The sequence below is a fragment of the Chenopodium quinoa genome, unplaced genomic scaffold, assembly GCF_001683475.1.
Source record: "Chenopodium quinoa cultivar QQ74 unplaced genomic scaffold, ASM168347v1, whole genome shotgun sequence".
NCBI lineage: Eukaryota > Viridiplantae > Streptophyta > Magnoliopsida > Caryophyllales > Amaranthaceae > Chenopodium > Chenopodium quinoa.
This window is the reverse complement of record NW_018743033.1, coordinates 2,706,393-2,716,819: the sequence shown is the minus strand read 5'-3', so window position 1 is coordinate 2,716,819 and position 10,427 is coordinate 2,706,393. Positions and strand designations below refer to the sequence as shown.

General features: G+C 36.4%; 3 protein-coding genes across 3 annotated transcripts; all 3 read right to left on the bottom strand.

Moving 5' to 3' along the window:
• Positions 1–2,846: 2,846 nt before the first annotated feature.
• LOC110730449 lies at positions 2,847–3,473 on the bottom strand. Its single transcript, XM_021910251.1, has one exon. It carries the CDS (start codon positions 3,471–3,473, stop codon positions 2,847–2,849), a length of 627 nt encoding a protein of 208 aa, XP_021765943.1.
• A 1,952-nt stretch (positions 3,474–5,425) lies between these two features.
• On the bottom strand, positions 5,426–6,103 carry LOC110730448. The gene is made up of 2 exons (XM_021910250.1): positions 5,792–6,103; positions 5,426–5,611 (listed from the first exon to the last, which is right to left on the bottom strand). The coding sequence occupies exons 1-2, from the start codon at positions 6,101–6,103 to the stop codon at positions 5,426–5,428; spliced, it is 498 nt and encodes a 165-aa protein (XP_021765942.1).
• A 2,487-nt stretch (positions 6,104–8,590) lies between these two features.
• On the bottom strand, positions 8,591–10,224 carry LOC110730446. The gene is made up of 2 exons (XM_021910249.1): positions 10,168–10,224; positions 8,591–9,139 (listed from the first exon to the last, which is right to left on the bottom strand). Exons 1-2 carry the CDS (start codon positions 10,222–10,224, stop codon positions 8,591–8,593), a joined length of 606 nt encoding a protein of 201 aa, XP_021765941.1.
• Between the last annotated feature and the right edge of the window lie 203 nt (positions 10,225–10,427).

The following is a 10,427-nucleotide window of genomic DNA, read 5'->3' as shown; positions in this document are numbered from 1 at the left end:
ACACCCTAGAAATTCCTTTCCTTTAAAATACCCATTTTGCCCTTTTAAAATACGAAAAAGGAAAATCTAAGACATTATCGCCACCGTGAAAATGGCTAAGACAAATATCAAAGATTCACACACAGCGGAAGACTACTTTTAAAACCAGTTAAAAAAACAAGTCAACTTGAAAAGTCAAACCAAACAAAAGTAAAAGTCAAACTAAGTCAAACAAAGTCAACCTACAACTTGGAACCATTGTAGGCCCTTAAAAACCAAACAATATTTAAAACCTTTGCGTTAGTCTCATGATCATAATAAAATAAATAATATTCAAAACAAGTAAAACACATCATATTCCTATGAGAACTAAGCATGATTCGCTCTTCACTTATGCCCTTCATGAATATGCTTCATCACCTGAAAAACTTCTCTCTACTGGTCCCCACTACTCGCCATTAGAAATGGGTCGTCGTAGGGTCAAGGTAAAGACAAGGCCAAACAAACATACAAACACACAATCAGCAATGCTGAGTACATAAGCGTAATAAAACACACTAACATGCTTTCATCCTAACATCACACAACTTACCGTGCTGCACTTGTTTACAAGCATACAAAACATTCAACACCTAACTAGACCAATGCCAATGTTCATTTAATTTTGATTACACATCGAACGAGTTTCCTACCAAATCCCTGCCTTTAATAAACTGAGGTAAACTACACCAGAAGCTAACTGGGTAGGCAAATGTCTCATAAAGTGACTAGACGTCTTATGCATAATAATAATAAAAAGGAAAATACAGTGTCCTGTACTCCCAGTAGAAGTTATGGTCAAATATAAAGTCGCATAACTCCCCCCATATGTTCATACTCAAGGTATATACGTTCCAAGAGTTTTGGTGTGTAATCTCTTTCACGTTACGTTATTTTACATATTATTATACTTGGTGATGACTCTCAAACCATTACACAATCAAACATTACACTTCATTCAAGCAATCAAACATACCAATTTAATTCTTGAATAATTAGTGACCATATAAATTTAATAGTTGAACCCTTTTTAATCTACCTCAGTGTCAAAGACACCTTAAACGCATAATACGTCGCAAATCCTATCCCTCGGTGTTAGAAACACCTTAAGTGCATATAAGCACCGCAATGAAGTTTATTCCTGTGTACTAAGACACCTAATAGCTTAATTCCCATGCTTAAAGCATCAATAAATATTATATGAACCATAATAAAATTTCCTTTTCATATTCTAAACCAAATTAAACACTTAGTTTAATTAAACATACTCTCTATCATGCCAATAATAAAAGTGTGGTTTATAACCAACATGCCAACATTATTAATTCCAATCACCAATTCATCACAATTAATTCATACTTCACAAATAAATCACCAAATCAATCCAATCAACAAATTCCAACCAATACCTATCATGATACTACTTGGAATTAATTAAACAAAGCCTAGCATGCTTCTACATATTCAAATAATCACTAAGTACGCAAACGTACCTTAAATATGATCTCAAAATCACCACGACTAAATAAAGTCACTCACTTGAAAGTCTCCTACAAACCAAAATTATAAAGAAGTATTAATACCTCTTCCACACAAATTTCCAGCAATATATACTCACTTTAAATCACTCATAAACCCTCTAAAATAATCTGAAATTTTATTTAAAACCCTTACTTTTATTCCCAATTAATGGGTAGTTAAAAATCCTTTCAAGAAACTTAATTATAGCTTATATATAAAAATTCTAGAATTATTAAAACTTATAAAATTTCTGTAATTATGTTTTAAAACACCTATTTTAATAATTTAAATCATCCGCAATCAAATTCCATCAATATACATTAATTTAGAAACCTAGGGTTTTCAATTTGGGGCTTTTTAATTCAAAATTAAATATGAAAATTAATATACAAAATACTTATTATTAAACATCATAAAATCATCACAAAACCCAAAAACAATAATTAGATTAAGGTAGATTTAAATTAAAAATAAAAATAAAATAATTTTTTTAAGACCATCGGCGCACACAACCACCTAGGCTGGCTACTGTTGTGCCGCCTGGTGGCTGCTGCTGCCGGCGAAGGCTGGTGGTGGTGGCCATCGGCCGGTGGTGTCCGGCTGGTGTGTGTGGTGGTTATTAAAATAAAATAAATTAAATTAAAGGGAAAGGGGAAAAATTAAGGGGAAAAGAAAATAAGAGGAGAGAGAGAGAGTTTGCCTTTGGGTGCACTCCACCTTAAGCATATGATGGGTATTTATACCCCCTCTCAATCCCTCCTACTTAAAATTCCTTTACTACCCTTAATGATCCCTTTCTAAGTCAAACTAATATTTTGACTTTCCTTAAATACCATTGACTTTAAAATTACCTTTTTATAAAATAATATGCCCTAATATTTTTAAATCATAAAATAAAATATTTTCAAGATTATTACATAATTAAAAATAAACTTTTTAATTAAAATAATTCTTTTTAAATTAATAAAAACCATAAATAATTCATTTCGAATTATTTAAATATTTTAAGAAATACTTATTTAAATTAAAATACGTATAAAAATACGGGGTATTACAGCCTACCCCCCTTAAAAGAAGTTTCGTCCCGAAACTTGGGTAACGAAATTCAAACTTTTTCCTCACTTTGTATAATATTGCTGTACTCTTTTACCATACTTTTGCCTTTAACATCTCTTTGAGATCAAAATTACTCGAAATAACCATTAAAAATGTGCAAAAAGCACAAAAACAACTGAAAATTCGGGAAAAAGCGCGAAATTCTACCGCATTCTACCCCCCTTAAAGAACACGAGTTACGTCCCCGTAACTCACCATACCTTAAACAACTCAGGATATTTCTTTTTCATCTCATCCTCAGCTTCCCAAGTTGCTTCTTCATACTCTTGGTTAGACCACAACACTTTAACAATCTTAACTTTCTTATTGCGTGTACTACGCACTTTACTGTCAAGGATCTTGACAGGTCTTTTCTCATAAGTTAAGCTTGGATCTAACTCAATAGTTTCAGGTTGTAGCACATGTGACTTATCAGGGACATACCTTCTTAATTGAGATACATGAAATACATCATGCACTTTACTTAGCTCCATAGGTAAGGCTAACCTATAAGCCACTTTGCCTATCCTTTGCACTATCTTATATGGGCCAATATACTTTAGGTTAAGCTTTCCTTTCTTTCCAAATCTCATTACACTTTTCATTGGTGACACCTTTAACAATACTTTGACACCGACCTCAAATTCCTCCTCTCTACGCTTCAAATCCGCGTAACTCTTTTGGCGATCTTGCGCCGCTTGAATCTTAGCTTGAATTTCCCTCACCTTCTTAACTGTATCCTCGATCATTTGAGGCCCTAAAATCATTGTTTCACTTATGTCGTTCCAACAAATCGGACTGCGACACTTCCTTCCATAGAATGCCTCAAATGGAGCCATGCCTATGCTTGCATGGTAGCTATTATTATAGGAAAATTCAATTAAGTCCAAGCTATCCTCCCATCCTCCTTGAAAATCTATAACACAAGTCCTCAACATGTCTTCCAAGGTTTGATGGTTCTCTCAGTTTGCCCATCTGTGACAGGGTGAAATGTTGTACTCATCTTAAGTGTTGTACCAAAGTTTTCCTGTACACTCTTCCAAAAACTTGAAAGAAACCTAGAATCCCTGTCAGACACTAATAACTTGTTATTTGGCATGATTTTAGGGTACTTTTGAACCTTGTTTTCGTTATTAATCAACATCAAAGTTCATTTTTTATCCTATTTTTATGCAAATTTTGTACCATCCATGCTTCACGGGTTGTTAGTGTTTTTGATGTAATATAGCTATTTTCAGCACTATGGATGTGATCAAGCATGAGTGAGCAAGAATAAGGGCAATATTGGTTGATAGAGCCATGGAGGAAGAAGGAGGAATTCCTTAAAGGGAAATAAAAAGCTTTTGGAGAACCTTGAAAGGTCGTTTGCGTAAGCGCTAACTTCAACCGACCATAAATTTTGATCTACTCAACCTTTTGAAGCGATTCAAATTGGAGATTAAAGTTCGTCTCAAGAGCTTTCCAAAGACTGGTCACAAGTTCATTTTCAACAAGAAAAAAAGAAGTTACAACCTCCCAAAGTTAAGCTGTCTAGGCAGGGCATTATGCATGGACGTGCAAGATGATGGCACGCCCGTGTAAGGCTGCACGTCCGTGCCAAAATCTGCACCCCTGTGCAGACCTTGGCAGTAGCTACTAACCTCTTTTTGGCCCTTCTGCACGTCTGTGCCAAACTTTGCACGCCCGTGTAGAGCCTTACACGTCCGTGCCAAATCTGGCACGTCCGTGCAGACCTACAGTCGAACTCTTTCCTCGTTTTTTTTGTCCTTTTTATTTGGGGGTCTGATAAATACCCCCCTTTAGCTCATTTGTACGAGATATGAATGTTTTTAGAGGTTCCTCTTAGTTTTGCAATCCTAGAACATTAAATTCTCAAATTATTACTTAGTTCTTAATTATTAGCTTGGAAATATTCAACTTAATCATTGTAGAAGACAAGTTTTACCATTGTTGCTCACTTTGAAGCTTCATAGTAACTATTTCTTACTCTTATTTTCCATTTCTCTCTACTTTGTTGTTAATTACTTGCTTAATTCTTGCATGCTTAGATTTTTAATTAGCTTAATCCTTAGTTTGAACTTGTTCATGAATTGTTTGAAATCTCTATTTTCTTTAACCTCCACGGATTGTGAGTAGTCTAATTTCTAGGGTTTGGGTAGAACCCTCAATGTAGTCACAAAGAATTTGTTGCATGTGCTAATTTGGTTATTGTGGGATGTTAATTAGTTGAGCTTAAGTGGTTTAATTGTTTAGTTCTTGTATATGGCCATTGCTAGAACTATTTATCCAAGCTTTCTCAACGAAGGATCGAGCGATGAACTTGAGTTATCTCCCTTATGCTTGATTGACTTGAAATGCCGTGAGAATAGGAATTTCCGGTCAAGGGAATGTTTATGTCATCGTGATTATGCTTTAACACTTGTTTTATGCTATGTAACCACGAGAGTAGGTTGTATTCATGATTCAAGTAATCCCTCTAGCTTGAGAGAGTAGTTGGGTGCCTTAGATAACTTCCCCTAATTTATCCCATTAATTTACCTTGATTGTTGCATGCTAATTGTGATTTGTGATGAAGTTGAGTGGTATAACCCGAGCCCTAGATTCCTCTTAATATTGTTAATCTCCCCTTAGATTTTAGTTGTATCGAACTAGTAGAAGTTACTTGAAACTCAACCAATTTAGACTTCATTTATCTTGTTTAAACTATAGTATCTTGGTGGTTGATTCAATGCCTCTCTTGGGTTCGACCCTTTCTTACCCTTGCTATTAGTTAGTGAGACCAAGATAGGATTTATAATTTTGGTAGGCTCGACGACGATCTATCAGACACAATATCTTTTGGAACTCTATGTAATCTCACCACATTTTTTATGTAAGCTTTTGCAAGTTGTTCCATTTTCCAGGTCTCCTTCATAGGTATAAACACTGCAGATTTTGTAAGTCTATCCACCACTACCCAAATGGTGTCGTTTCCACTCTTTGAATTTGGGAGGCAAGTCACAAAGTCCATTGAAATACAATCCCATTTCCATCCAGGAATTTCCAATGATTGCACAGTTCCTTACGGTCTTTTGTGCTCTATCTTCACTTTCTAACAAGTTAGACACTTTTCCACAAATTCCGCAACTTCATTCTTCATTCTGGGCCACCAATACACCTTTTTCAAGTCCTTATATAGTTTGTCTCCTCTTGGGTGTAATAAGTATGGTGTATTGTGACCCTCTTCCATCAACTTCCTTTTTAACTCCTCACATTTTTGTGGTACACACCAACGGCCTTTGTAGCTTAAACTCCCATCTTCATGGATCTTGAAATCCGTAGCTTTTCCTTGCTTTATTTTCTCACGAATCCTGTCCAACTTTACATCTTCTGCTTGATTTTCTCTTATCTCATCAAATTTTGTTGGTTGAATACTTAGATTCGCAAGTATGCCTGTTGGCACTCCCCATTTTACCACTTCTAGATTCATTTTACTCATCTCTCTACATAACTCATCAGCCACTATCAAAGTGTTTAATCTATGACTAGTCTTACGACTTAGAGCATCCGCGACTACATTTGCCTTCCCCTCATGATATTGTATGTCTTAAGTCATAATCCGTCGTATACTCTAACCATCTCCTTTGGCGTGAGTTTAAATCCCTTTGAGTGAAAATGTATTTCAAACTCTTAGGTCTCTATAAATCCTATATTTCACTCCATACAAGTAGTGTCTCCAAATCTTTAGCGCAAAAATGATTGTAGCTAATTCTAGGTCATGAGTAGGGTAATTTACTTCATGAGTCTTTAACTGTTTTGATGCATACGCGATCACCTTCCCATTTTGCATAAGTACACATCCTAGACCATTCTTGGATGCGTCACTATATACATCATAAACTCCACTGTCGTCAGGCAGTGTAAGCACTGGCGCTGTAATCAACTTTTGTTTCAAGAGTTGGAATGCTTCCTCACACTTGTCATCCCATTCAAAATTCTTGTCCTTTTTCATTAGAGAGGTCATAGGTTTAGCAATCTTCGAGAAATCTTTCACAAAACGCCTATAATACCCTGCTAAACCTAAGAAACTCCTAACTTCAAACACTGTTTTCGGCGTAGGCCAACCTTTCACTGCCTTGATCTTTGCGGGATCTACTTCTACTCCATCTTTGGACACAAAATGGCCTAGAAATGCTACTTTCTCCAACCAAAACTCACACTTAGAGAACTTTGCGTAAAGCTTGTTTTCCCTTAGTGTTTGCAGAACTGCCCTTAGATGTTCTACGCGTTCTTTTTTACTCTTCAAATACACCAGTATATCATCTATGAACACTACCACAAACTTGTCCATAAATGGATGAAACACCCTATTCATCAAGTCCATAAAGATTGCTAGAGCATTCGTCAATCCAAATGGCATTACTGTGAACTCATAATGTCCATATCTTGTTCTAAATGCAGTCTCGGGAATATTTATACAAGATATGGACATTAAATCAATCTTGTCAATCCAAATGGCATATACTGTGATCCTAAGTTGATGGTATCCAGACCTTAAATCAATCTTAAAAAATACAATTGCGCTTCTCAACTGGTCAAATTGGTCATCAATCCTTGGTAATGGGTACTTGTTCTTTATGGTGACCTTATTTAACTCCCTATAATCAATACACAACCTCATACTTCCATCCTTCTTCTTCATAAATAACACCAGTGCTCCCCAAGGTGATGCACTTGGTCTTATATAACCCTTTTCTAATAAATCCTGCAATTGCTCCTTTAACTTACTCATCTCTGCAGGTGCCATTCGATGTGGTGCCTTGGAAATTGGTGCTTTTCCTGGAAGTAACTCTATTGTGAAATCAATTGCCCTTTTAGGTGGCATTCTAGGAATTTCTTATGGAAACACATCTAGAAACTCGTTCACTACTTATATCCTCAGGCTTAGTTGTCTCCTCATGCTCCATATTCCTCACACTACAAAAATACACTGGATGTCCCTTCTTAATATAATTTGCCAACTTTAACACAGATATGATCCTTGGGCACTTAGTTTCACTATGCATCCAATATGTCACCGACTCATTATCAGTTTTAGTCATTTTCACTTTTTGTGATCTACAACTAATCTCTGCACTGTACTTGCTCAACAAATCCATTCCCAAAATGACATCAAAGTCACTCAATCCAAACTCAATGAGATCCGATAAAAACCCTTTTCCTTCGATTTCTAAAGGTAAATCTCTAAAGGTCTTGTTACACTTTATTACCCCACTCGTAGGAATAACTATAGGCAAATCTACCTCATCTACAATTTTCAAACGGTTTGGTAATTTTGAAACAATGACCTTTGAAATGAAAGAAAAAGTTGCACCAGAATCAAACAAGACTTTAACAGGAATAGAGTTAATAGAAAAAGTACTAGTGATGACATCTTCGTGGAATCAGCCTCATGCCTACTCATAACATTCAACTTTCCTACAGCTCCACCTTTTTGTTGCTGTTCCCATTACTATTGTTAGTTTTCGCCGCATTCTGTTGTGTCCCCTTGTTCCCAGAATAATTGTTACTTCCCTGAAAATTCCTTTGAGCCCCGCCTTGATTACTTCCCTGCCTGTTTCTATTGGGGTCCTTGGAGAAACATTCATACTCCCTGTGTCCTAACTTGTTGCAAGCACGACAAGTAACCAAATTCCCATCACAGTCCCTTCCAGGGTGGTCATTCTTACACCTCTTACAATAGAAATGCCTTGATCCCTTGTTATTTCCCTCGCTAGAGTTCCTAGCTCCACCATTAAAGTTCCGTCCACCTTGGCAATTGTTGCCTTGGAAATTATTGTTGTTGTGGAAGTTGTTGTTATTATGGTGGTACTTTTGCTTCATAAAGTTGTTCTGGTTACCTTGCGGGTTTCCAGAATTCTGTCCCATCTCTTTTCTCTCCCTTCTATCTCAGCTATCTCTTTCTTTTTCTTTAATTCTAAGGCATATAGGTGTGCAGCTCTCCATACACTTCATCCAAGGTTTCAAATACTTGACCACATAGCTTTAACTGTAAATCAGTAGTCAGACCACTCTCAAACTTTCTAGCCTTAGACTTTTCTGTAGAAACAAACTCCTTAGCAAAACGTGACAGCTCAATAAACTTGGTGTAGTATTCAGTAACTGACATATTTTCCATAGCAAGATTTGAAAATTCCTCAGCTTTTTGTTTCTGTAAGAAGCTAGGGTAAAACTTGTCCCTAATCTTCTCTTGAAACATAGTCCAATTAAATCCAGGTAATGCCTTAATGGTAGCTTCATTTTGCTGCCACCAAACGTCAGCTTCACCCCTAAGGTAATAGGTAGCACAACCTACTTTTGAGTTCTCTGGGAACCCTACTGCCCCGAACAGTTTCTCAAACTCCCTCAACCAGTTTTCCAGTATAGTTGGATCAGGCTTTCCTTGATAGGTTGGTGGTTTACTCTGCGCCACCTTCTTAAACAGTTCTCCTTGAGCATCTCCATTATTGGTTGAGTGCCTTGCCAACTATTGAGCAACAGCTGCCAATTGCCTTACAACTTCACTCAACTCTCCACCATCATTGTTGTTACCACTCACTCCTGCCATTCTTCCTCGCCTGAATTAACACAAAGGGGTCTTTATTAAATACGGTCTTGGCTAGCTCTCAAGTTAAACACTCACCTAACTAGTCAACACCCTTGAAACATACACTTTAAATTTTAAGCTAACAAATTGGAATTTAAAACTCCCAAAATTTGTAGCTTTTCAACCAAATATTGATTGCTAACCAACCACACATTTAATAAAGCATCACATTAATAAATAAAAAATAATCCCCATGGATTCCCAGAGTATTGAAATAAATCATTGGAATATTTTTGAGTAAGAAATGTCTTGTTGGAGTAGTGATACGAAATAAATGATTTGGGCACTAAATAAATGGTTTGAGTACGAAATGAATGATTTGTCAATAAAATGAATTAATTGACATAGAAATAAGTGAAATTTTATTGATAAGTAAGAAAATGAATGGAATACTGAAATAGAATGAGTTTAAGTAACTTATGCAACTATATAAGTTTACTGGCTCACTGTGGACATGCCACTTATTACTTTATTGTAACTGAAATAATTAGAATGCGGAAATAATTCTAAGAATCCTAAAGAAATGAAACTACAAAAATCTAGTCCTTGCTTTGGGCTTTTGTAATTAAATAATTTGGACTGGCCCAATTAGGTTGACTGAATTGGACCCAAACAACTTGCCCCCCAGACCCGATTCGGAAGGATGACGGATCGGGTTTTGACTTGCAAAATGGAGGGAGACAAATGATTGTAATTTGAATTTTGGAACTTGGACGGTTAATGAAGTTGTAACTGTCATTAAGGATAATAATTAGGGAAGTTAAAAGGCTTAATGGGTGGTTAACGTGGGAAAGTGTTTAACGGTTATGTTTAAGTGGAATTTAGTGGGGGGTTTTGGCGGTTAGACTCCTGGAATTCTTGATTCCAGCAAGCTTATTTAAACTTCCCTCTCCACTTTCTTTAATCACTTTTTCGCAACACTGCTTCCCTGAATTCGCCAACACCCTTGCAAACCGCATTTCCATTTCTCCCTTATTCACTGCAATTCCGAGCTTTAGACCGAAATTCGTTGCTCCGAGCAAATAGATCGGCAAATTCCGCGACTGGTAAAGGTAATCTTCTCCGAAACTTGTTCGGATTTCCTTGTTTTTCGAAGCTTTTCCCCTTTTTTTGTTTTCTCGATTTTTACGCAAAAATGGCTTGTGACCGAGGAAAAAGGCCAATGGTG

Bases quoted from the DNA above. Each gene is read 5' to 3' on its own strand.
- LOC110730448 (XM_021910250.1), bottom strand. From the start codon at position 6,103: ATGAATCTAGAAGTGGTAAAATGGGGAGTGCCAACAGGCATACTTGCG. The intron at 5,612-5,791 runs GTGTATTGGTGG...CCAAATTCAAAG, and splicing joins TATATAAGGACTTGAAAAAG to AGTGGAAACGACACCATTTG.
- LOC110730449 (XM_021910251.1), bottom strand. From the start codon at position 3,473: ATGGCTCCATTTGAGGCATTCTATGGAAGGAAGTGTCGCAGTCCGATT.
- LOC110730446 (XM_021910249.1), bottom strand. From the start codon at position 10,224: ATGGAAATGCGGTTTGCAAGGGTGTTGGCGAATTCAGGGAAGCAGTGT. The intron at 9,140-10,167 runs GTGATTAAAGAA...GTTGCTCAATAG, and splicing joins GGAAGCAGTGTTGCGAAAAA to TTGGCAAGGCACTCAACCAA.